At 36.8% G+C, this 27622-nt stretch overlaps 1 protein-coding gene across 1 annotated transcript in view; it reads right to left on the minus strand.

The window, feature by feature from the left end:
• The window catches only part of KYAT3 (kynurenine aminotransferase 3), a 47370-nt gene that overhangs the window by 363 nt on the left and 19385 nt on the right, over positions 1-27622 (minus strand). Inside the window, exons 5-12 of the mRNA XM_007468507.1 lie at positions 24712-24798; positions 23803-23928; positions 23586-23706; positions 17404-17480; positions 16076-16165; positions 11923-12109; positions 7275-7351; positions 6784-6870 (exon numbers count right to left, since the gene is read on the minus strand). Of these exons, the coding sequence (XP_007468569.1) occupies positions 6784-6870; positions 7275-7351; positions 11923-12109; positions 16076-16165; positions 17404-17480; positions 23586-23706; positions 23803-23928; positions 24712-24798 (852 nt within the window). The remainder of the gene's footprint in view (positions 1-6783; positions 6871-7274; positions 7352-11922; positions 12110-16075; positions 16166-17403; positions 17481-23585; positions 23707-23802; positions 23929-24711; positions 24799-27622) is intronic.

The following is a 27622-nucleotide window of genomic DNA, read 5'->3' on the forward strand; positions in this document are numbered from 1 at the left end:
CAGGAACACACAGCATCATCCCTTGCCTTGGTGGCCAAATACACAAGTCCCGAGCTCTTTAAGGAGCCCAGTAGCAAATCAAACAAACCAATTATTTATAATTCTATATCCCATTGCTGTCAGGCTAGAAAAGTGAATGAACCTCACAAGAATTCAATGTTAGGGGAGCTAGAGAAGCATCACGGCAATCACTACATCATACTGTTTTGTGATGCTGGCTGCCAATTCAGGGCACTTTATTACTACTTTCCTGACACCAAAGAAATCTACAAATTAACCAGTATAGGGCCAAAGAGCATCACCAAAAAAAAAAAAAAAAAAAAAGATTGACAAACTGTATATACAGCTCAGACTGAAAACAGTTTAACCTGATCCCAGCCAAAACCATGTCCGTCATTGTGAACACCCTCACTCATAACCACTTGTGGCAGCCCAAGTGGCCTGCAGCACCAAAGACCCAGACTCGTAAATAACACTGATGCAGGAGAGTCTGAAGGATGTGCTGATGGGATCCATATTCACTGTTTCGTCCATTTGGGTAGGAAGTATACAACATCACAGACCTCTTTCAAAGAGGCTTCTAGACAACAGAAGAAAATCCCTCCCTTAGCTCCCAACACACAGAGGATGCCAGGCAGAGCAAGAATGGAGGAATAAATTAATACACAATTTCAGAAAAAAGTCAGAGTACAGAAGAGTTTACATTGAAAAATAATCATCTGCTTCTTCCCTCCCCACCCCTTCCTACTACTCCCACCACCCCCCAACACAACAATTTATGACAATTTCTGGTTTTAGTTCTAGTGGTTGTCACTAAGATCTAAATAATGTGTGTTTCTAATTTTTTATTTATCAACTTCTGACAATGTTCACCATTCTCTGCTCTGAATGAGGAAAAACTGGTTCATTCACACTATTCTGCCCCCTCCCATCTAAGTCTCACAGTTATAAGCCCCTAACTCCCACACTGTTTGAGGGTCAACTGTATTGATAAAATTCATTTGTTTTTTGAATAGGTAATATCTACACATGGTAAAACATTAAATTGATGGATAAACTTCCTCTCCACTTTCTCTGCTTCTCCTTTTCCTTTCTGTTCCATCTCTGCAGAGTGATTTAGTCCAAAAGCCATTACATGGGGCTGAGTGAAATAGGAGATCATGTATGGGAGCAGGGGGAGACTTGGCAGCCTGGTGCAGGGTGCGGCAGCCAGAGTGGAGTGAGTAGACTTTCCAATGTTGGTGGCATGATGTGGTGGCAATGGCAGTGGTGGCACTGACCAGGAACAGGGTGTCATAGAGTCGAGGGGGCTAAGTAAGCAAGGCCTCTGTATGGCAGGGTGGTTCCAAGCAGCTTAGAGCCTGGAGGGGATGAGGCAGGTATCTGCCAACGCAGACAGGCATGGGGTGTCAGAGCCCGTAAGGGAAGAGGAGGGCTTCTATGCAGTGGGTGACAGTGGTGGCCTTGGAGACTTAGAGGAGGGTATCCCTACAGGAGAGCGACAGCAGCAGGTCAGCACAGGGTGCTGAAGCTCAGGTGAGGTGAGGATGGTGGCCATACAGGGGACAGGGGCAGCAGCCTGGAAGAGGTGTCAAAGCCTGAGCAGGGTAAAAGCTGCCTGTCAAGGGTGCTGGGTAGAAGGGCAGTGGCACTGACAGGAGACTGGTCACATACAGAAGTACTGATTAAAGAAGTGGTTACATGATGAGCCAGGTGTTTTACTGTCAAAGAAGGGAGGGACAAATATGGATAGGGAGAAAGCTAGAATAAACTCTGTGGTGGTCTGAATATATTTAGATAGACATAGAAATAAGTAGAATAGACACAGACATAGAATGTATGTATATCCATTTACATATTCCCTATGTCTGTCCCCTGGGAGGGCCTGGGAATACTAATACCCCAACAGCAATGAGCACTCCTAATGCCCAGATCTTGGTTTCTTAATACCATTCTCCACTAAAAGGTGATTCCAAGTTGGGCTAGATAATGACAAAATGAACCTGGTGCATCCTGCTATGCTGGAAAGTGAGGAAATGCTCAAAAAATGATGGGGACATGTCAAAGGAAACAGAGCCCAGCTTAAAGGGGCTCCTAATGGCCAAATCTGGGGAAATTTGAGCATCAAAATAAGGAATAATAATGATAAATTATAACCCACTGAATGAAACAGGAATCCATGAGTCCTTACATATATGAATGGATAAATTGCTTGATGAGAGATGGAATATTTTCATAGTTTCAAAGTACCTCACCACAAAACATTCATTATTTATCAAGGGAAAAAGTGAAACTTTACAGTAGAGAAGGCTGGCAGACACCACCTCAATAAAGTAATTAAATTTAACATTACAAGCAGTAGGAAAAACTAAAATCATGTGCTGATAGGATGCAAGACAGTGAATAAAGCATCACTTCCACGGTTTCCTGCCAAAGGTGTATAATCTGAGTCTATTCTCGAGTAAATGTCAAACAAATGTTGAGGGACCTTCTTCAAAATAGTTGGTCAATAATTTTCAGAAGTATCAAGGTCATGAAAGTCAAGGAAAACTGAGGAACCATTCTAGCTTGAAGGAGACATGACAGCTAAATACAATGAACAATTCTGGCCTGGACTGACTGACTGATGTCTGTCTGACTGACACGATTATGGCCTGGATTTATTTATTTACTTGGCTGTTTGTTATAAAAAGGACATTATTGGGGCAATTAGTGAAACTTGAACTGGATCTGAGATTAAATAGAATGATATAGCAATGTTAAGTTCATGATTTTGATGGTTATACTGTGGAAGAATGTTGTATAATGGGGAATATACATAATAAGGTATTTGGGAGTGATAGAGGCATCAGTAATTAAGTTAGGAACTTATATAAAATTGTTTGGAAAAACAGTTCTTCAAACTTATTTATTAAGAATATTTCAAAATATTGTTTTAAAGTAACCCAGCCTCCCCCCCATCTCCCTCAACCACTCAGTTCTCCTCCCCAGAGGCAACACTGGGATGTTATTACGGCTCCTTCCAGGGACAGTCTAGGCACTTAAAAGCTTCTATCTCCCTCCCTCCCTTTTTCTTTTTACATAGATGATAGTATTCCTCACAAACTGGTCTGCCCCTTGCTTTTAGCTTATGCTCTATCACTCCATGGAGCTGCTTCACACTTTTATGGATGTGAATGTAACATAAGTTATTCAAGCAGCCTTCATTGGTGAATATTTTGTTTATAATCCTTTGATATTATAAACAGTGTTTCACTGAAAATCCTCAAACACAAGACATCCAATGTGCAAGTAAATCCACAGGAAAAAATCCTATAAGCAGAACTGCTGGGTCAGAAGATATGTGCATTTATATTTGGATGACACATTTTCATACTAACCACTGCAGAGATTTTACACATTATGCTCGTACTCTCAATCAATGCATGAGAGTATCTTATGAAACTTTTCAGTTGTTTTGGTTGTTTCCAAATTATCAGAAAAAAATAAAATTTCACTGCAGTTTTATTTTTCTTTTCTCTTATGAGTGAGGTATAGCATCCTTTCATATATTTGACAACTACTGAGGACTTTACCCATAATCATTGTAAAGTGCTGCTGCTTTTGGTTTGTTTTGCCCTAAATTCAACCTGCTTTCTTTCAATTTCCACTTCCTTGGCACGTTTTGACACCCTTTTATTTTTTGCTTTTCCAAGAGGTTGGATGAGGTGTGTCAGCTTTCCCTAGGGACTTCTTGGTGTTGCCCCACTATCTTCCAATATTAAATGCTGATGCAAAGGAGGTGAGTCCACGCTGATCCTCCTCTCCTGTCTCCACGGAGGCCTTGATCATCTTGTCTAGATGCCAACGGATCATTTATAAAGTCCAATAGATTAAAACAAGGCATATCTCAGTGTTATTCTGTGACAATGTTCCCTGAGACAAGCCATTCCCTTCCCATTTTGAGATTTATTTGTTTGTTTTCAATGGAAAGCATTCTCAAAATAAAGCTGTACAATTCTTTCCCAGTTCCATTGGTCTGGCTCCCCGCACCACTTCCTCCAGGAACTCTAGGTATTTCATTTGTCTTCCACGTCTGTAATTTTTCTAACATTTTAAAATTCTTTGTTCCTGGGAGTTCCCTGGTGGTCCAGTGGTTAAGACTCTGCGCTTTCAGTGCCGTGGCCCAGGTTTAATCCCTGGTTGGGGAATTAAGATCCCACAAGCCACACGGTGCGGGCAAAAAAAAAAATTCTTTGTTGCTTTCTACTTTTTTTGCTCACTCTTCTCAATCCTCAGTGTGCTTACAGAAGTATTTAGTGTTCTCTGTGCTGTTTCCAATGTCACTACAATTACCAATAGCTTTATTTTTTCCCTTCAATTTCTTACCTGAGCTCTGACAGCTGCCATTTCATCTTCTTACATTATCTTACTCTATCTTCACTGAACTTTTAAAAATCTCTGCTGTAATTCGTTTTACATGGTTTGAATTTGAAATATCACACTTTTGGTTTGCTCTATGGAAACATTTTTTTCTTTTTTTGGTTAAATATTCTGTCTGATATTGTTTTTCACTGTACCTTTCTCCTTTTCCCCTTATAGTATCTTTTTAGATTCATAGCTGGCTCCTTTTAATTACTCATCTTTGATTGAATTCTCTTTGTAAGCTCCCACTGCCAGCACACCTACGTACGGCTCCTATTGTTCTGGGTAATGAGTAAGCTACCTGCTGGCTCTGTCTATGATCTGAAGACGTATTTGCAGGTTTGTATAAAGGAAGATCCAGGGAACCATTAGAAGGGAGTAGAAATTATCTCTGGCTCACAAGGTTAAATATGATTAATGTAGAGTTCAGAGAGAGGGAGTTCTTTTAGACTTTATTTCTTTCCAACTAATTTAATTGGCTCCCTCCAACTTAATGTATCCACACTGCCTCAACACAGCTTTAGCAAAACTGACAGAGGTGAAGAGCAAATCTATACAGCCCTTTCTTTCCACCTGGTTTGCACAGGGGCTAGATGACATGACTGTATGTTTCTACTCTGCCTCTTCCATGGGGCCAAAGTGTCTGGAGAAGTTCCCACTACCAGTGCATTTACTGTTCCTGCTGTTCTGGATAATGAGTAGGCTACCTGTTGCCTCTGTCTATAATTTGAAGATGTAGAAGCAGAAGCCTTTCTTCGTGTCTTCCCTCTACCATTACCTTCACTGATTTGGCAACTCTTTCTCACTTCCTGGGGGATTTGTGAATTTGTTTTCCACTCTCCTAGTTGTTTCTTTAATAATTTCCAAGAAGAGAATGGGGAAGGGCCATGTTTACCATTCTAAAACTGGAAGTCTTATGCTACTTTTTTCTTCTATTCTGTTAATAACTTCAAATAATATACCTGTTTCTAGATCCACTATAAGATGCGAGTGTTAATGGCCTTACCCTTTCTTCTACATTTCAGACAATTAAATGTTGACATTGTTATGCTGGTAAGATTTATATTCTATTCTGGGTAAGTCTCCCATAGTTTGTCTATAGGATGGCTCTAAAAGTTGAAAACAGTGTTTACATCATTCTGTCTAGACTTATACATGAGTGTGCAGGTATAGAGAATGCCTTAATCTTCATAAGATTGTTTTCAGTAGTGATAACATCTTATCACTAAATTGTTAAAAATAGCAATAATACATTCAGATTATTTTTAGCACAGATCTGATGGTACTGAATTCTCTTAGCTTTCATTTACCAGGGATGTATACTGTTTTCAGTTTTAAAGGATATTTTCCTGGATATAGAATTCTAGGCTGACATATTTTTATTTCAGCACTTTAAAGGTGTCATTTCATTGTAATCTGGTCTCTGCTGTTTCTGATAAGAAGTTAGTTAACATTTGTACGTTTGCTCCCATGCATGTGAGGTGTAGTTTTTCTCCGGCTGCTTTCAAGATCTTACCATTATCTTTAGTTTTCAGCAGTTTGATTATGATGTATCAAGATGTGATTTTTATTTGTAACCTGTGTGGCTCACTGAATTTTTAGATCTGTAAGTGGCTTTTCACCAAACATGGGGAAATTTTGGCCTTTATTTCTTAAAATATTTTTTCTGCCACATTCTCTCTCTCTCTCTTTTTTTTTTATACTCCAGTTACGTGTATATTATTACTTTACACTGACTCATAGATCTGAGACTCTCCTTATTTTTCAAAAATAATTTTTCCCTCTTTTTTCAGATTGGATGATTTCTGTGGATCTGTATTCAGGTGGATCCATTTTTTTTTCACAACCTCAATCCTCTGTGTTAAGCCCCATATATTTTTCATATCAGATATTACTTTTTAAAATTCTTAAATTTCCATTTGGTTCTTTTTTAAGAATTTAAAATTAATTAATCTAGTCACTCATTATGACCATATTTTCCTTTAATTTCTTGAACACATTTATAATATCTGCTTTAAAGTCCTTGTCTGATAATTCCTACATCTGGGTCACCTTAAGATCTATTTCTATTGACTGCATAGAAGTCACATTTTTTTCATTAAGGGTCACATTTTCTTGTGTCTTCACATGTGTATTAATGTTTGGTTGCATGCTGGACATTGTAATGTTACAGGTAAGGAGTCTGATTACATTGTAATCCTGTAAGCTCAACTTCAAAAAGTGCTGAGTTTTGTTCTGGTAGATTAATTTTATGGCAGCAAGCCAAAAATTAAAAACTGCATATGAGTACATCATGTCTAGCAACAGAAAAAAATGGTGATTTATAAATCAGAAGGAAGGACATTAAAAATGTGTTTTTGAGTAGAACAGGGAACTTACTTTTATAAAGCAAAATCGCACAAATTTCTCAAACTGTAATTTGGTCTCTGCATTACAGAATGCTGAAACTGGGATGGCTGACAATTTCTGAAAAACAAATAGGAATATAAAATATGAAAAACAGGAAAACTACTTACACTTTAAATATTAATTTTTGGAGCATAAACATTAAAAACAAATAGATACTTCTAAATATTCACAATAATTTCCAAAAGAAAAATGTTTTAAAAATCCTCCAGGGAATTCCCTAGTGGTCCAGTGGTTAGGACTCCACACTTTCACTGCCGAGCGCCCGGGTTCAATCCCTAGTTAGGGAACTAAGATCCCAAAAGCCATGCAGTGCAGCCAAAAATAAAATAAAATCTTCCAAATAGCTATGAGTAGAATATCATGTAACAAAACTACAGTTAACAGTTTTCAAAGCATGTCAGCAGGTTTCCTTCATAAATTATAACATATAGCACAATATTGCAAAGGCCAATAAACATTACCTTATTTTTAGTCATCCATTTTACAAATTTATAGTCATAAGGTTCGTTGCTGTTCTTCATATCAGAAAGGTCTGTATCTAAAACAACAATAAAAATTGGATGGCCTATGTATTACATCTCAGGCAATGTGTATTTCATCTGTCTATCAAGATTCAAAATTTTCTCTCAAAATGTTCTCACGCTGGATTCATACTGCATAGTGTGGTGGGAAGTAAGGAATTCACAGAGAAGCTTTACTGATACTCTAAGGCAGTACTCACATATACATCTGATTGATCATGCTTGTGTATACAGCTTTTAGCATTGGAAGAGAGTAGGAAAAGGGAAGGACAAAGAAGAGTGTTGCCTTTCCGTTTAAAAATAATATAAGCCTCTATGATCATTATTAAGGAAATAACACCTAAATTTAGAGTATTCATCTGTAATAATGATGTCTCCAAATGGTAATTCATTATTAGATTGTAAGATCCACGGGGGTATTGCAATCTATCACTACGCCCATCTCCTAGGTCAGGGTCTAGCATATAAGTAATGAAAAGCATATTTGTAGAATGAATAAGTTAATATTATTCATTATTTATGAAGGGAAAATGCCTATGTAGTTCTCCCAAGCGATAGCTTTATTGTTTCCTCTTCCAAACATTATGCTTAAAAAAATTTTCTTTTAAATTTGGTGAAAAACTTCAAATATGTATTCTTATACTTATCTCTTGCTCCAATCTTGCTTTAAGGTCTGGGCAAGATATTTCTCTGGCATTCAGATTCAGCAATCTACATTTCATATTGTTTCGATTTTATTGACTTGTACTCAAGGTCTTTTTGAATGCCCCAAAGCAACAAACATTGATGGCTACTGTAATCAATGAAATTTTACAATTTATTACTCAAAATAAATTGAGGCAGTTACCTTTTTTCTTTTATTCACTAAACTGGGTCCCTTCAAATTAACAGTGTAAAAACCTTGACATTGAAGAAAGTTTCACCTGTATTTTTTTAAAATGACTTAATACGGTTTTCCTTAATGATTGTATTTCAGTTTTCTCCTGTGCTTTAAGAATGTAAAATTTCCATATAATAATGCTAATAATACTCAACAATTTATTACTATTTGTTAAGCATGTTACATGATTCTCTCATTTATTTGTCCTACAACTCTGAGAGAAGCAACAATCCTCATTTTACAAATGAAGAAGTTAAATACTATTTCAAGTCATATGTATGTATGTGTGTTCAATTCAGATTTGGCTCTAACAAAATGACAACTTACAATAGAGTCTAACTGTAAATTATGTGAAAACTCCAAGTGACAAGTAAACAACAGTAGCATACTCAAAGGTAACCTGGAGAAAGGAGTGATTACAGCAGTAGAAGAAAGAACAGGAGGGTACTTACTAACTGTAATTGACACAGGCTATACTACTCATTTATTCTTTTATTTTTAAAAATTTTTATTGGGGTATAGTTGATTTACAATGTTGTATTACTTTCTGCTGTATAGCAAAGTGAATCAGTTTTATGTATACATATATCCACTCTTTTTTAGGTTCTTTTCCCATATAGGTCATTACGGAATATTGAGAAGAGTTTCCTGTGCTATACAACAAGTCCTTATTAGTTATCTATTTTATATATAGCAGTGTGTATATGTCAATCCCAATTCTTCCAACTTATCCCCCCCACCTCCACGCCTGCTTTCCCCCTTGGTAACCATAAGTTTGTTTTCTACATCTGTGACTCTATTTCTCTTTGTAAATAAGTTCATTTGTACCATTCTTTAGAATCCACATATGAGCGATATCATATATTTGTCTTTCTCTGTCCAACTTACTTCACTCAGTATGACAACTACTCATTCTTGTAACGCTTAGAAAAGAGAAATTTATTGCCATGGTGCTCAAAGAAAAATAAGGGAATAAATACAATTCTAAAGACTTTATAGTTAGGAGAAAGTTGGAATCTACTTCTTTTGAATGCTTGAGTCAGAGATTCTCAAAAAAACTAAACAAAATATTTCTTTATTGAAGGTAGGAATTTGAACCATATTATAACAGCACTAGCTTATTTAAGTAACCTATGAGAATCAAAATAGGTTGTTGCATTCCCACTATCTCCTCCCTAATTTTGGACCTTATCTCACTAGAACTACTGTAATAATCTTCTTATTTATAATCTCGTCTTCTAATCAAATGTTTCCCTTTTTAGTTCTAGGATGATGCTCACCGGTCAGGAAAGTTGCCTAGTATAGCAGAAAAAAGATAAATTCACTGGTTAGGACATGCATCTCTGGATTCAGAGCCCAGCTCTGCTACTTATTAGTTGATTAACTTCAGTAAATTTCTTGATTTTCTATCTCATCTTTCTCAACTATCAATGGGGATATAATAGCACCAATCTCATAGGGCTTTTGTGAGAATTGTGATATTTGTATCACAAAAAGCTCTTAGCATAATACCTACTAGATCATAAATGCTCAAAAAATATTAACCAGTTAGCCATTGCTATGAGTTTTAAAGAGAATTACTATGTCCATGAATTTTATGGCTCATTTTTATTTTTAAGCTACCATCAAGTGAAAGTATTGTTTCTTGCTTCTGTCTTTAGCAAATTGTGGGACCAATCTCTAGTATATGGAAGAATTTCTACACTCAAATCAACCTGAGAAGACGAAAGAGTAAAATAAAATGAACTTCATCTTCATATGTAGAAGGGTCTTATAGATACTAACATTTTTCTCACACAGGTGAAGGAGGACCATAAATAACACACATCTTTTTTCCCCATCATCATTAAAGGTTTTCTAGCCCAAATCCTTTCTGCTCCTATTACAACCACACTAGTTCAAGATCTAGGACCTAAACCAATATTACATGCAGGCTGGATCAACTGAGGATAGAATGAGAAACTGTTTAAGAGCTTAATGCAAGCAAAAGTTGCATTACTGCCCTTTTGATGTTTAATGTAAAAATGTGATAAGTGCCTTTTAGTTTGGTTCTAGAAAAGACTTATTCTTATCTAAAAAGCTGTTAAGTTTACTTTTATCCAAGAATTATGTAACTAATTCCATTTTTCTATTTGCCTTTGCTGCCATGAAGTTTGGATTCAAGTTAATGCTAATTACAATACAGCTGACCCTTGAACGACACAGGTTTGAACTGCATAAATCCACTTATACACAGATTCTTTTTTCAATAGTAAATATTATGGTACTATACAATCTAGAGTTGGTTAAATTCACTTATGTAGAACCTTGGATAAGGAGGGACTGCATGTACAGAGGGACCTCAGATATGGAGGGCCAACTATAAGTTATACACGGATTTTCAACTGTACAGAGAGTTGGCACCACTAACCCTGCATTATTCTAGGGTCAACTACCATATGAACCTAGGTGACTAAACTATTTGCTTCCCTCACTCCATGTTACATTGATATATGAATATTTCTACTTAACATATTATAGCATAGAAGACTTTAAATATGAATTAACTCAAATTCTTGTTGGAAGCAGATAAAATAATTTTCTCCTAAACAGACGAAAACTGCTATTTTTTTTATCATTGCATGAAATGAGCTGCACATTTAGACCCAGTACAGGAAAGGTGATTTCCAAATCTTAGAATATAGAATATTATAAAGGGTTTTATATAAGAATGGAGCTTGGGAGCCTGACAAATACAGCTCTCCGGCAACAGCAAACCAAGAACCTCTGGTCACCATGGCCTCTGCTTCTCTCACGACAAATGAGGAAATAACAATCACTGTTTTGTTATAAAATTGAAAGTTTCTAGCTTTATAAAATTTATAAAATTTGGTATATTTAAAAGACTTTTCAAGTTTGGTGGCATATCACTTCATTGTAATAAAACCTTAAAATATTTACAACTGTTCAGAATGGCTGTAATTTCTATAATATCTGTCAAAATAAATTATGCTCTTAAATTTACTATGACTAACACTAGAGTTTTTGGGAAGAAAGATGTTATGAAACATTATCATGCTTCTAACTTTAGATTTGTGTGGCATGTCAGAATTACATATAACAGCTTCAGGTAATATAAAGGCCATTGCTTTTTGGAGACAGAACTATTTGGAATCTAGCTGTGTGACTTCAGGCAAGTTATTTAATATTTTCTAAGTCTTCATGTCTTTAAAAATGGAGCAAACAATGCTTTTTTTCAGAGGAGTTCTGAAAGTGCTTGGCATGTAGCAGACCTTCAATAAATATTACTTTCCTTCTTAACTTCATTTCAGTATACTCTAAAATGACAAGTATTCCTCAATAGCATCAATATTCTAGAAATCATATTTTTTAAGTAAAAAGGAAACTAAAATTTTACTAAGAGGAACACAAGGAACATATATTATTTCATGTACCTGTGTTTTAAACTACATACCAGAACAAGATGACAGCAAATTCTACGCTTAATAGAATATCTAGAACAAACGACTCCAAACCATGTAACAACAGTCATATTTAAGGTTAAGAACTTAATCATCAAGATGACTATAGATGACTGACACTGTGGAAATCCATTTTTCCATAAATGAAATGCTGATATGGCTTTGACACCAATCTTTTCTTCATAATTCTGATATAATTTCACTCTTAAGTTTCTGTATGTTTGAAATAATAAAAACCTTTACAAACCTAGCAAAGACACATCAGCAATGATGAAGTATCCCCCATCAGGAACTATGGGTTTTAGGCCAACACTTTCAAGTAAATGTACCATCCGATTTCTTTTCACTTCTAACTCTTTTGGCAAAGAATTAAAGTAGCATTCTGGGTCATCCATGCGCTTGATGTCAATCCAAAGAGCTTGAGCCAAAGCTTCCTGTATATTAAGATTGAAAAATGTGGAAAGGAAATATGGTAATGTTATTTACTGCAGAATTTATTGGTATAATAAATAAAGATTGTTGGCAAAAAGTCATTCAGGGAATTACAGTTGAATTCCTGTGAACCTATGTGAATTTCTACAGATTAATGGAGGAATCAGTTCCATGGAAATAATTAAATCTAATGTGAAGAGCTGAGAATGAACCATGAATATCCAAACTGAAACAGAGGTACAGTTGTCCCTTCGTATTCACAGGGGATTGGTTCCAGGGCTCCTGCAGATACCAAAATCCATGGATGCTCAAGTATCCATAATACACTCAGCTCTCTGTATCCCTGGGTTCTGCATCTATGAATTTCAACCAACTGTGGATCCACAATCTTTCGTTGAATCCATGGATATAGAATCCATGGATAGGGAGGGCTGACTGTAGTGTATAAAGATGGCTTACTTGGCAATGAAAAGACATCGTTGTTTTCTATTGAGGTTAACTTTAGAGTTACTTGCTAGATCTAAGCCTGAAAGATGACCAGAGAAATGATGAACCAGCCAGCATTTCCCCATTACCTTGCAGGACGAGGTAGCATAAATGAAAGTTGACCCACTGTGTCATTCCTCATAAGTGTGCATATCCCTGCTCTAATCATTCACATCCCAGGAAGGAGGTCTAAGTCCCACAGGGGTTAGAAATGAGTTTCTGGGGGCATGTGGAGTTACTTCTCTACCATTCTTCAGGAAAGTCAGAAGTGAAAGGGCCAAACAAAAAAGCCTGTGTTGTTTAGATCAGGCAGGTGTCTTAGAAGGCAACAGGTCAGGAACAGATAAAGAAGTCCAAATCAGGGCATGCATAGAAAACAAGGATGTGTACAAGCAGGAGGTCAGAAATTTGGTAGGTGAGCTTAGAAATCCCGGTTCTCAGAGCAAACAAGGAGATCCAAACAAATAATCAAGAACCCGGGACAGTTAAGAGACAGAGAGGCAGAACAAAATTGCCAAATTTTAAGAAAATTGATCAGAACCAAGAGACAGCAAGAACTAAAGGATAAATTCATTCACTCAGTCAATATATATTGAGTACCTATGTTAAACCTGGCATTGTGATAAATACTGGGGATATAATGATAAACAAGATAAACATGGTCCTTGCCTTTACGGAGATTCCAATTAGTGTGTATTGGCAGGGACATGTGAGAGGAATGAGAAAGAAAACAAACAGATGAAAAGGTCAGGATATAATTTGTTCTGCTGGAAGAACTGAGAAGTCTGGTGTGGCTGAAGGGTAGCAAGAGAGATAGCCTGGCAAGAGAAGACACTGAGATGGAGAAGGGCAAAATCACAGAGAAGACTGCATGTCAACAACATTCAACTGGAAAACAGCAATAATAATAACTCCCCAGAACTAAAAAAAAATCTTAGATAAATAAGGATCAGTTGCTTCAGCCTCAGAATCTGTGGCTCACCATTGGAATCTATGGTTCCAGTTTCCAAACATGGTTGTCTGAGGGCATGGGAAAGAAACAAGCACTTAGCTGAAATGGAGAATAAGATAGTTCAGAAAAACATGTTCTAGGTTCTTAGATGAATCTTTCTTTTCCTCAGTAACTTATTATTCCCTATAGTAAGAGATATTGCCTAGAAAATTCAAAGTCCAGGAGACATAAACATCTGTCCTCACCGTAAAATTATACCAGACTCCTCTCATTGTCTCACACCCCACATGTGATCCACTGGCCAATACTGTCAGCTCTACCTTCAAAGTATATGCAGAACCCAATCACTACCTACCACTCCTACCATCCCCATATTGGTTCAGTCCATTGCTGTCTCTCTCCTGGATCATTTCAATAGTCTGCTAACTCAACAAAGCGGCTAGAGTCCCTTTGATAACACAAGTTAGATCATGTCACTCCTGTGCTCAAAACTCTCCAGTGGCTTCCTATCTCACCCAGGCTTTACGGTGACAAACATATCCCTACTCCATCTGGCTCCCAGATACCTCTCTGATTTATTCCCTCCTATTCTTCTCCCTTGATCATCCCTTCCCAGCCTTTGTGCTTTTCACTGGTAGAAACTGCCTGCCCTAGGGCCTTGTACTGGTTTTCTCAGTCTGTAAGGCTCTTCTCTAGTTAACCATGTGACTACTTAACCTCCTTCAGTTCTCAGCTCAAATGTCACCTTCTCAGTGAGGCTTTCAAAGACTACTCCTTTTAACATTGCATATTTTCCCCATTAGCACTTTATATTCTTCTTCATCTGTATTTTATTTTTCTCCATTGCTTCTATCAACATCTGACATATTATTAGGACATTTACTTGTTTTTGATCTGCACTCCCCCACAAGGCGGTAAGCTCCAGAAGGGCAGGAATTTTTGACTGCTGTATCTCTAATGCTCAGTAAATATTTACTGAATAGGTGAATGGATCTATTTTGAGAGGATGAAATGAGTTTAAAATATAATAAAACCAATGTCTGACTAGGCTTTATCATCATATATCACTTTAGAGAGTCACTGGAAAAAGAATTTTAAATTAGGATTTTTTTTCTCCTTCAGTAGGTATTTTTGACGGGAGGCAAAAAACTTCATTGTAGTCAACATATTTTACTGTTTTGACCTTTTAACTGCCTTCCAAAAAAAAATTTTTTCTCAGTGTTCTGATTATTCACAAAGTAATAGTACACAGATCCCTGTTTTACAGATATTAAAAAAATAGAAAATATAAAAAGTCTTGCAACCCACCCCTGACCCTATCTACTAATTTCATCTATTCCCCCCTTACCCCTACAAATAGCCACGTTTACTAGTTTCTTACGGATTCTTCCAGAGATCCTTTAAGAAAATAGAAGCAAATCGTTTCCCCCCTTTCTTATACAGAATATAGCATAAATATATACTGCTCTGTATCTTGCTTTTTTTATTTTATAATATATCCTGGAAATCTTTCCATGTCAGTAATTATAGAGCTTCCTCATTCGTTTTTTTTTCTTTCTTTCTTTCCCTTTCTTTTCTTTTCACTTTTAAACAGCCATGGTGATACAGTAATGGTCCCCAAAGATGTCCATGTCTTAAAATCCAGAATCTGTAAATATGTCACCTTGCATGGTAAAATTAACTTTGCAAATGTGATTTAAGTTAAGATCTTGAGATGGAGAGGTTATCTTGGATTATCTGTGGGCCTAATGTAATCACAAGCATTCTTATAAGGGAAAGAAGGTGGCAAGAGAGTTAGTGTCACAGGGGGACATGTATTGACAGAGGCAGAGGTTGCAGTGATGTAACCACAAGCCAAGGAATGTGAGCAGCCCCAAGAAGCTGCAAAAGACAAGGAGCAGATTCTCCCTTAGAGCCTCTAGAGGGAATGCAGCAAGGCCAACACCTTGCTTTTAGCCCCATAAGACCCTTTTGGACGTCTGACCTCCAGAACTGTAAGATAAAAAATTTGTGTTGTTTTAAGCCATTAAGTTTGTGGTAATTTGGCACCAAGAAATAGGAAACTAATACAGTCATATAACATTTAAACGTTTAGACAGACCATAGTTTATTTAACCAATTGTCTATAGATGGACTATCCCCTATCTTCCTCAATGAATGGTCATATACATAGAGCTTAAGTGTGCAGATAATAGCTATAAGGTAAATTCCCAGAGGATACATTGCTGCTACACACAGCACATATATCTCTAATTTTGCTTGGGGCTGTCACTGTCCTCCAGAGAGTTTGCGGTACTTTGTAATCCCACCAGCAATGTATGAGTGTTTAAAGTTAAAACTTCATGTATTAAAAACAAAACTATTCTTGATAGCAATGAGTTTGTGTTTGCTCCTAAATTTCCAAAGTATACTAGAAGCCCTGCTCAAAAAGGACATGAAGGGAGGAATGAAGCCAATTCAAGTACACAACATAAAACTAACACTTCCACCCAAAGACCATTCATCAGCCCCAAATTACTATAACGCCTACCTGTAAAGGAGTCGCACAAGTATAAACGGTGTTTTGTTGAACTGTCTGTAAATGTTTTATCAAATGTTTAGGACCAATGGACCAGCCAAGCTGGAAAAGAAAAGTAGATTTAAAAAATGAATCTAATTGTAAGTACCAAATTTGATAGAGTAGCTAAGCTTAATGTAATTATTAAATATATGCATTTCTAGAATGCTCACACTATGAAAGTAGTGTAGTCTTAGTAGTTAGAAACATTTCAACCCTGATCTTTTTGTGGAATAGTTTCCAACTGGAGTCACTAAATTCTGCCCTCAGAAGGTAAACAGTGCCTGCAATCATTATTATCTTCCCCCCCTCTTTGATTTGCTACTTCTAATATTCTGGAGGTCTAATAACAAGTAAAAAGCTTGTTTGACTTTGGGCTTCCCTGGTGGCGCAATGGTTGAGGGTCCACCTGCCGATGCAGGGGACACGGGTTCGTGCTCCAGTCTGGGAAGATCCTACGTGCCGCGGAGCGGCTGGGCCCGTGAGCCATCGCTGCTGAGCCTGCACGTCCGAAGCCTGTGCTCCGCAACAGGAGAGGCCACAACAATGAGAGGCCCGCATACCGCAAAAAACAAAACAAAACAAAAAACTTGTTTGACTTCAATGTAGGTAAAAGTAACTCTGAATGAGGGCCGTAAGGGAGTCTTCCATAATTTGGTTCTCCAGCCCTCATTTTTGATACTCTCTGCTTCTTAGCCAAGTTTAGAAGAGGTGAAGTTGGAAGATAACCAAGTTTCAATTGGATAAATTGTGATTGTACTACATAGTGCAGTGGTTAAGTGCGTGGATTCTGAACCTAGACTTCCTGCCCTGGCTTGAATTCGAATTCATTAGCAAGGTAACCTTAGGCAAGTTACTTAGCTTCTCTGTACTTTAGTTTTATTGTCTGTAAATGGGAATAATAAATTATACCCACCTCATAATGTGGTTACGAGAATGAAAGGAATCAGTATGTGGAAAGCTCTTAGAACCTGACACATAGTAAGTGCCAAAACGTTAGCTATTATTTTTTCTCCTTTTATTTTAATATACAGTAATCTGAACATTCTTTGCAAAGAAAAGAGTACCATTAGTTGGTTACTTATAAAATTTAAAAATTACCTAATTTTTCTTACTTTTAAAGGAATGATTAAGACTCAAAAAGGATAAAGGCCAATATGAACACTGAATGAGTAAATAAGCAGATCAGTAAGTATAAAACCCTGGGTAAACTGAATATCTATGCATTTAAAACACAAAAAACTCTACAAGAAGTAAAATGCAGGCCTGTTTTCAAACAGTTAAATTCTTCTTCATCTTACCTTCCAGCCAGTTACATTGAAAGTCTTTCCAGCACTTCCTATCGTTATTGTTCTCTCCCACATACCTGGAAAAGTGGCTGAACAGAAAAAAGAAAAAAAAAAAAAAAGGTTAGATAATTGCTTTATAGTCAGTCTACACTCAGTATAATCTAAAAACATAAATGCCTTATAATAGAGTCAGTATAGTTATTTCAATAAGTTTTTTTTAGAGATAATTTAACTTTAACCCAAACACAGCTGAAAATGTTACTGTGCTTGAAAACATTTAAGTGGCAAAATTATCTCCCAGGGCATGAATGGCAGAGGTGCCAGCAGGCAGCGCTCCAGGCTGGTTCAGTGCTGTGGTCAACAGCACTCAGTGCTCAGTGTTAGTAGTAGCTGGGTGCCCAGCATAATCATTCTGTGGTACAGTTTTGCTTGTGGTTCTGGCTAGCGTTTAGCTCACCTCTACTCTGCCTATTTTCTGAGTCTATTTCTACAGGATTCCTAGGGCAATGGTTCTTAAAATACAGTCCCCACACAGCAATAGCAGTATCACTGGGGAACTTGTAAGAAAGGCAAATTCTTGGATCCTCAGAAACTCTGGGGAAGGGCCAACAATCTGCATGCATGTGTGTGAGTGTGTGTATGTGTTTTATAAATAACTTACTGAGATATAAATCCCATGACATATAGTTCACTCGTTTAAGTGTACCATATCCACAAAGTTGAGCAACAATTACTACAATCAATTTCAGAACATATTTTTTCACCCCCAAAGAAACCCTATACCTATTAGGTATCAACCACTAATATTCCCATGGCCAATAATTTTAGAACTTATGCCTGAATGGAGCTTATCTAACGCATGTATTTTCTCTGTAATGCACAACACAGCTTTCTTGCTCTTAGAAGCATTAGACAGCACTTCAGCACTATGTTTGGGGGCCATTTAAAATAGCAAAATCACTGTGAAAAGAACACTTGCTTATAGAACAAGCTGTAATAAGAAAGCAGAGTGTTGCCTTGTTGACCTTAACTGGAAACATCCATATCAGGCAACTCAAATTTTTCACCCCTCTGCACATGTCTGCGAATGAAGCACTCTAGTGATTTGGGGGTTACAAATGTATTTTAGTGAGTAGATGAATTCACAAATACAGATTCCAGGAAAATGGCAAATGACTATATAAAAATTTTCAAGTTGATTGATACCTTTAGTAAAATCATTCATTCACTTATTCATACACTCATCAAACATTTATTAGTAATGATCAGGTGCCAGGTACTAAGCTAGGTCTAGAGGAAACAATGACAAGAAAGATGCAGTTCCTATCTTCAAGGAGCTTAATGTCTAGTGGGGGTTGGAGACAAGAAGAACAATTATATTACAGGGTGATAAGTGCTATAATAGCAACAGGCATGGAATATTCTGCAAGGATAGGAGATGGTGTTAGGGGTAGTTCTCTGCAGTCAGTAATGCTTGAGGTGAGACTTGGATGACCACATAGGGCTTTGCTGGGCAGAGAAGGGAAAATAAGGTGTTTTGGACAAAGGGGATGCAGGTATCAAAGTCATGGAGGTATAAAATACAAGAGTTGGTGAATTCTGTTGGACATCGGTAAATTATTCCTCTGTTAATCTTCCGAGAATGCTACCTACAAAACTGCTTTTTGGATTCCTCAAGTAATTTAGTTGTGAAATTCTTCATGTGCAATTCCACAAGTTTTTCACCTGTTTTTTTAGAGGTACAATAGATGCTCTTATATTGTTCTAAGAGTGTTAGTATGCACAAAGGGAAAATAAATACCCATTTCTGGGGGGCTAAGTTACCGTCTTCTTGAAGTAATCTTCTCATAAGCAAGTAAAGTGACTACAAAATGTAAGATAGCTAAAGAAAGTTCCAAAATGGATGCATATGCAATTTTAGCCTATCACGAAATACCTGTCAACATTTGTAAAGGCACGAAAACAATATAAATCAGAGAAGTTACCACTGTATTCTCTGTGAAGTATAAGAAAACCCAAAAAGACAAATGAAGAAAATATTTAGAGGGTCCATTCGAAGAAGGAATATTCTAACATTTGATGTAAATAACCATATCCTTTCAAGTTTTGAGACATTTCTAGTCTTCTATTTAGTCTTCTAAAATATTCCAAAGGACACGACAGATGTCCCACTTTCCTATTTGATCACAGAAAAATCCAAACTACGTATACTGCAGATTATCACTTCCTTTAAAGTAATAATATATATCCAAAATCAGGAAGGCCTATTAGCAAAAAAAATATTTAGAAATAAATTCTTTGAAAATAAAAATTACCCAAACTAATATAATACTGATATGTTTTAACAATAAGTTATACATGAAGGAAATAAAAACTATGCACACATCAAATGTAGGTTTCATTCACAAAATATCAAATTTAACTATAGCATAAATTTAAAAGGAGCTAAGTAATTTCTTGATGGCTATTCTGGCCATATAAAAGTGGATGTCTTTTTTTCAAGGAGTAAGCTGATCAGCTAAATAATTTACAAGGAATTTTATACTAATTTTCCAAATATCAATGGATTAGTATATAAATATCAGTGTCTCTTCCAGAAGAGAGGTTTCATTTGTCGACTATAATGTCATTTTACTGAAACCTGCAGAAATCATTTGAGTCAAGAATCTGATTCAGTAAGTACAAGTTCTACTATTTCAATAAAAAGGGCCCTAAGTCATTTAAAACATCTGAATGTCCATGTCCTCTCCATCTCGGAGATCTGGGGAGCTACAGAAGTTAATGTGAACAGATAGGCAGAGCAGATGACCACAGCACTGCATGAGAATATAGTAACCTAAAGAAATTAAAAAAAAATCTTTGTAGGTCTGATGATTTTAAAAAAACATATCCAGTTCCAGTATTGGTAAGTTTAGCTTGCAGTTATACCTGAAAGGCAACTGGTCTTTGTACTTCTCATTTATGACCCATGATCCTTAAATCAGCCACAGCAGCTATAACAGTTATTCACAGGTGACTTAGGCTTCATTAGAAGTCAGATAAAGATGAGAGACAAGATGAAGAGTGAAAACTACACCAGGAAAAACTGCCTCTGTGACAACATGAAGATGATGCTAATTTCATGATGTATGGCCAGCAAGCCTTACTGTATTATATTAAAGAGCTACTATTGCACTCTGTAAATTGATGGAAGAGCCATTTAGCATCTTTCATGTAACAAAGGCCACTGTATTTAATAGAATAAGTTTTCACACATTTGTACTCTCTAAATAATGAAAGTGAATTCATTTTTTTCTTGTTTTAACTTTATGAGTTGTTAAAACAACTAAAAAATCTGAGTTAAAAATATATGATATCTTTAGGAAATAACATCATCATTTACAGTTTTACCATGAAGGGCTTATAATATAAGGTTTAAACAATAAATTTCAAGATCATTTAAAGTAATATTTTGGAAAGAATATTGCTAAACTGAGTTAACTAAATTTTTTAAAGCTTTGAGTCATTGCATAGGCATGAACATTTGTAAAACATGTAAAATGTTAAGTTTAAAATTATATTTATTCATTAGATAGATACCTCTTCCTCTCACTGCTTAATCTAAAAAAATTACCAAAACATTTAATTGTCCATGTTGGTCTGATTTTCAACTGGGTAGAAGTTAGTGACCTGAGACAGAGATCATCAACAAGATGTGAGAAGGTGAGCTGTGATGCAATTTTGACAAATAACGAAAGTCTGCTGGGCTAAGGCACCATATCTTGCAAATCTCTGACCCTCTTCTCTGTTAATACATTCTTCCTTAGAAGATTCATTCTCTTCCATGGGTTCCACTATCAACAAAATTTTGATGACTGCCAAAAATAAATCCCTTCACATTTGATCCTGACGATCAGGCCTATAATTCTACTGGTTTCTAGACATCTCCTCCTCTAAGTCTCAAAGACACTAAAACTTAGCAAGACTAGAGCATGAGAAGCAGGAATTTCCTTTGCTCAGCTCTCCCCACAGATCTGTTCCTCCTCCCACATCTCCGTCCCTGGGTAAGGGCCTCATCACTGCCTAGCGGTCCAGGCTAGAGATCTCAGAATCACACTTGCTTGCTTTCCCACCTTCAAATGCTATATTCTGTGCCCTATAGTTTTTACTTCTAAGTAGCCCTCATGTATCATCTCCACTGCCAGGGCGTTTGACTTAAGATCCTCACCTGTAGCTGGTTCTTACCTCTATAAAACAAATCCAGTATGGAACTAATTACCCTGCCTTGTCACTACCTGTTGCAGTAGTTCTCAAAGTATGCTCACTGGTACCCTGATGATCAAATTAATTGAGTTTTTAAATAGAACTTAAAAAAATCAATTTTAAGTTTTCCACAAAATTTTCTTAAGCCACAAAATTTTCTTAAGCACTTAAGGTAAGTGTTACCACTTATCTGATAGTGAATGCTACCAACAGTGAAACAAATGAGCATTAGAAAATGAACATTAATGGCAAAAATCAGAAAAACTCAGATGTATTTATTTCAATAGCACTTTGTTACAGGTAAATACACACAGACTTGTAGTTTTTACACTGACTTCTAATTACTGAATTTCTGTTAAGAAAATTGCCTCTCGTTTCATGATGAAGTAAGTATGTATTGTCACTATTTCATGATGTGAACATCATGACTTTAAGATGCTCTATCACTAAAGTAAGTTTCAGAACCACTGACCCCCTCAATGAAGTTTAAACTCTTTATCCTCATATATAAAGTCCTTCAGAATCACCCTACTTTTCCACTCTCATCTGTGCCAGTTACTGCAACACACCCTTCTACCACTTAAGTATATCTTGATCTTTCATGCTTCCTTGCCTCAGTACATAAAAGTTTATCTGATAGGAATTTTCTTTCTATTTCTTTGCCTAACTAAGTCCCATCTTTTGCCCACTCCTTTGTTGATCACCTGAAGCAGTTGCTTTCTCCTTTGTGTCTCTACAACAATTTGTAATTTGCCACAGATAATTATGATATGTGCAACAACTATTTATATATAAGTGTACTAATTTTAAAATTTATTGGTTCCTGCCAGTGATTTTAGTTATCCTTCCCTCACCCTTTTCATACTTCCTATTTATTTTACTCAACAATTACTTTCTGACTGTCTACCATGCACAAGACCCTTTCTGGGAACTAAGGAGTCAGAAGAGACCAAAACATTTAAAAATTCCTACCTTCTTGCAGGTTCAAACTAAAATATATAGATCCTGATATTTGTTATAGAGGAAAAAACAAAAACAGAATGGAAAAAAGACAAAGAAAATGCTGGAAGGAGAGGTGTAACTATCTTAAATGTTGTGGTCATCAAATTTGACATCTGGGGTTTCACTGGTGGCGCAGTGGTTGAGAGTCTGCCTGCCGATGCAGGGGACACAGGTTCGTGCCCTGGTCCGGGAAGATCCCACATGCCGCGGAGCAGCATGGGCCCGTGAGCCATGGCCGCTGAGCCTGCGCGTCGGAGCCTGTGCTCCGCAACGGGAGAGGCCACAACAGTGAGAGGCCCACGTACCGCAAAAAAAAATTGACATCTGAATAAAGACCCCAGAGTGGTGACAGACTGAGCCATTTGGATATCTGGCAAAAAGTGTTTCCAGGTATAGGCAGGGCAAGTGCAAAGACCCAAAGTTTGCAGCCCAGTTTATAACCCTATAGTTGATATAAGTTTGGATTACCTCAGAAGACACTGTGGCTTTTGTGAAATGGCCCAGTAGTAATGGTGAAATTCCAGGCAAGGGCCACGCAGCAATACCTTACTGTCATGAAGATTTTTTCCTGTTGACCTGGCATTTTGGCAACCTGCTCAGCAGGGACAGACCAGTTCAGGAACAATTAAGTTCCCTATGTCTTATATGCCAAGTAATGGCTAGATTCTTGAAAAAAGCTAAAAATAAAGGCAAAAGTACTACTTCTCTGGTTTCATAATTTTATAGTGTGATCCAAAATCTCGTCTCCTAAGTTTGTACTGCTTGTCCTTCAATCTGCTCATAAATTCACTCAAGCATCATTCATTCAAGGCCCATTTTTAAGCACTCACAGACATTTACCCATTACAAAGACTATTTTAAAGCTCTTCTGGGATCCTTTCCTTTCCAATCAGATGTTCCACACGTGCCCAAACACATTTAGATTTGTGATTCTATGTAATAATTGGTACCTATTTTAAAATGCTTATTTCCAGTATATACAAGCCATTCATAAACCTCATCACTGATGCAGAGTGTGTCATATTTGATGCAAAGGTCAGCAATTACTTGGAGTTCCTCTTTGGTATACACCTACACATATGAAAGGAAACAAAGGAGCAGAGCCAATTATTCAACATGTGAGAAAATGATGGACCAGAAGACTGTATAAAGAGATCAAAGACTCACCTTGCCAAGGGGGTTATGCGGAGTATTTAGTATTATAGCTTTGGTTTTGGAATTAAATTTGCTTGCCAGTTCTTGAGGATCTAATGTCCAGTCAGAACTAGACCATTTTTTCCCATCAACAAGTTTCTAAGCATGAAGAATGAAGATGTGATTTAATTCAGTTAATTTATGTTTGCTACAAAAAAGTAACCTAACAAGGAAAATAAAGTAGAGAAAGGCATGGCAAAGGTAACTGAATAGATGACAAACAAAGAAAAGAAATAGAAATAACTAAGCTTTACTCTGTCTTAAGAGCCCAGCAGGATGTGAGTTCCATGCTCATACCTGTTAATTGGAAACATGAACTCTGTCAACATTAACGGCTGTGAAAGTGCCTATATTCCTTCAAAGGAGCCAGCTGTAACTATGGTTAACACATCTGATACTATAAGACTAATAGAAGATTCTGTGATTCACCTTGTATCACTTATTTTGATGAAAATTTTAAAAAAACAATGGTTCTATACTGTATTCCTAAAGATAAAAGCAGAATTTAAAAAAAATTACTTCATTCAGAATTCAATAAGCATTTATTGAGCACCCAGCATATACCCTACACTGTTAGTCACTGGGGACCAGAGCTATAAAAGTGAGTCAGAAATGGTTTCTGACCTGGTGGTGCTCAGTCAGTAAGGGAGACACATAACCACAAAAAATAGTATTACACACAATGTAGATGCTGATACAACAGACAGACGTGCAAACACAAGATAAAGTAATAAAAGATCCCCCTTTAAAGTTGTTACCTTCAGTCATAGTAGAGATATATAGTAAATCCCAAAATGTAATCAAAGTAGGAACTTTACTGGCAACAAAGTAATGGTATTTACAAAACTTCTTAAAACATGTGAAGCATAGGGTCAAACTTACAGATCTCAGGGGAATAAAAACAGGTATTGCTCCAGCCATTCTCACCATGGGCTCATAGCAGTCATAGAAAGGCACTATCACTATGACCTGGAATAAAACCAAATAACACAACATATCAATCATTAATCCATTTAACAAATATTGTGTACATACTATGTGCAATGCACTATACTACATGCTGAGATGCAGCAATGTAGAAAGCAGGCTTTGTCTTCGCACATCTGAGTGAAAAAGACCTTGGGGATAAACCTGTCGGGATCCTTAATTGGAGCCCTTGATCTCTTAGGGAGATCTGTGGATAGGCTTGCAGTGGGACCCTTGGAATTGTATGTAAAATTTTTTACATGCATAGGTATATTTTTCTGGGGAAAGGGGTCATAGCTCTCATCACATTCTCAAAGGGATGTTCCAGCCAAAAACATTGAGTTTAAATTTCAAATTAGAAAATAAATGATCAGTGGCAGAGCAAGACCATAAGGAAAGAGAGCACTGCAACTGATGCTCTCCGCTGTGGAGTACTAATTTATAAGTATTATCCTGAGAGTAAAGACGTTTGTGGTTTCTCAAAAGCATCCCTAAACAAAAAGTGTATGCAGGTAGACAGGATGCTACTGCTAATGTCTGATAACCACAATTTCCCTCCAGATGACTTATATCTGGATCCTTTTTTCCTAGCCCCTTGAGATATACTTCCTGTTCCTTTTCTCCTACAGGCTCTCTCTCAATCACTCATGGCCTGGCTTTCAGGTCAGTGGGCCAGACTAACCTGTCCAGTCGGTATTCCTTCTGCAGTATGCCAGCCTGGACCTAGCATCCCTAACTTTTTGCTTTTCTATAAGGAGGGGTTGAACACATAATTTATATCCATTGTACACATTTGATTTTTCTATCTTTTTTAAACTTAGAAATATTTCACAAAAATTTTAATATTATTTAGTTTTAGCACTTATTATTTTAAAGGCTATTTGAGAGTCTATTGAATTCTAGAATAATTTTGTTATAGTTTGCTTGTATAAATAACAGTGCAATGTTCACTTGTGACTATGCATAGTATTTCCATTTTAAAATCATTTGCTGAATAAATTCACATGATTGCTACTGCTAGACTAAAGGGTGTAAACATGTTTTATGGTACTTTATATATATAGTCAAACTGCTTGTGAAAAATCTGGCAACAATTTATAATTTTACAAGTCTACACTAAACTGCCACATTTAAGTTTGTGTTGGTTAAATTCATGGTACCTAATTATCACCCTAAATTTGCACTTTTTACTGCTTGTACTTCTTTTTCAAGGCCTTTCTCATTGGAGTCATAGGAGGCCCTTATATTCTAAAGCCCCTTTGTTTGTACTAGTCATCCAACTCACACTGAGTAGTTCCTATACAATGTGCTATGTGTTGGGTACTGTGGAGGACAAAGAAATGAGCCAGGAATGAATCTTTTCCTCAAGTTCTTAATTAGACTATGAAATTCTTGGGGACTAAGATGACCCATCTTTGTAGCCCTGGTGAGAAACAGTGCCTGGTATGAAGTGAGAGCTCAATGAAGGAAAGTAAATTGGGAAGGCAGCGAGGTGGAATTGAGGCATATACTTAACATGCTTCCCTGAAATTTCCTTATTTTTACAATGGAAATAATTCCCCTCTCTTTTTGAAGAATATTTACTGAGCACTCACTATTTCAGGTGCTAGCTCTATAGCGATAAACTAGTTTTCCTGGAACTTACATTCTCCTGCAAGACATTTATAATAAATAAGAAAACAAGGAAGTAAATCAGCTAATTTCAGATAGTAATAAATACTATAAGGAAAATAATAGGTCAATATGATGGAAACTGGTGTGTGTGGTTTCAAAATATTAGATAAGATGATCAGGGAAGAAAGAATAGAGGAAAGAAGGCCAAGGGCAGAGCCCTAGGACACACCAGTAAAGTGCAGAGAAGGAGGAAGCAACAAAGGAGTAACAACACCAAAGTCTCAGATAAAACTTTCAACTATTTTATAGGAATAAAGGAGATTACGTATATGAAAGTATGACTGTACTGCCTTACCATGTCTCCTTAAGTAGCTTATTGTTTGGCGTAGTAGAGTGAATTGAGATGTAAAAGGATAATGTAACACAAAGTAACAGGTATCTTTCATGAAGAAGGTACAGATAAAGTGCGGGGAGAGTTCAAAGAAAGGAATTAACAATACAGATCACGGCAAATATTCATTCTTCACACCCAGCTTAACCAACACCTCTCTAGAGCTTTCCAGACCTATATTAGCAGAGTTGATCACTTCATCCTCTTGTCACCATGGTAACTTATACATTCCCCACGACCGCCTATAGCATTGCATTCCTCCTCATCTGTTTACAAGTCTATCTCCTCTACTAAACAAGGAACCCCTTCCACGCAGAAACCGTCTTTTAAAAATCTCTCCCACAATGTCTAGCGTATCCTCAATAAATTCTAAATAAATGAAACAGGTGAGGAAATACTGAAGCAGGGGTATTGGAATGATAATGGGGAATTAGGGGCAGAGCTGACTGAGGTCAGTTCCAAAGTGGGTTTTATATCACTAAATAAAGAAATCACTCAGCCTTCTTGTTATACATCCCTCACACAGTGCTGCTAACAATACAGGGTACAAAAAGACAGGGACCAAATACTTGTTGATTGAGTTCAGATTAAAGGTTATTTTAGCAGTGAAAACTAAGATTCATTTTCCCGCATCACTGCTAGCCCCTTTGACCTTCTCTTATCTAAATAGGCTGTAAATATAAGAATAAATGACATGCAACAAAATGGATGAATCTCACAGACAAAATGATAAATGAGAGAAGCCAGACTCAAGAGTACATACTGTATGATTCTATTATATCAAGTTAAAGAGCTGGCAAAATGAACCTATGGTGACAGAAC

Source organism: Lipotes vexillifer, unplaced genomic scaffold, assembly GCF_000442215.2.
Source record: "Lipotes vexillifer unplaced genomic scaffold, Lipotes_vexillifer_v1.1 scaffold490, whole genome shotgun sequence".
NCBI lineage: Eukaryota > Metazoa > Chordata > Mammalia > Artiodactyla > Lipotidae > Lipotes > Lipotes vexillifer.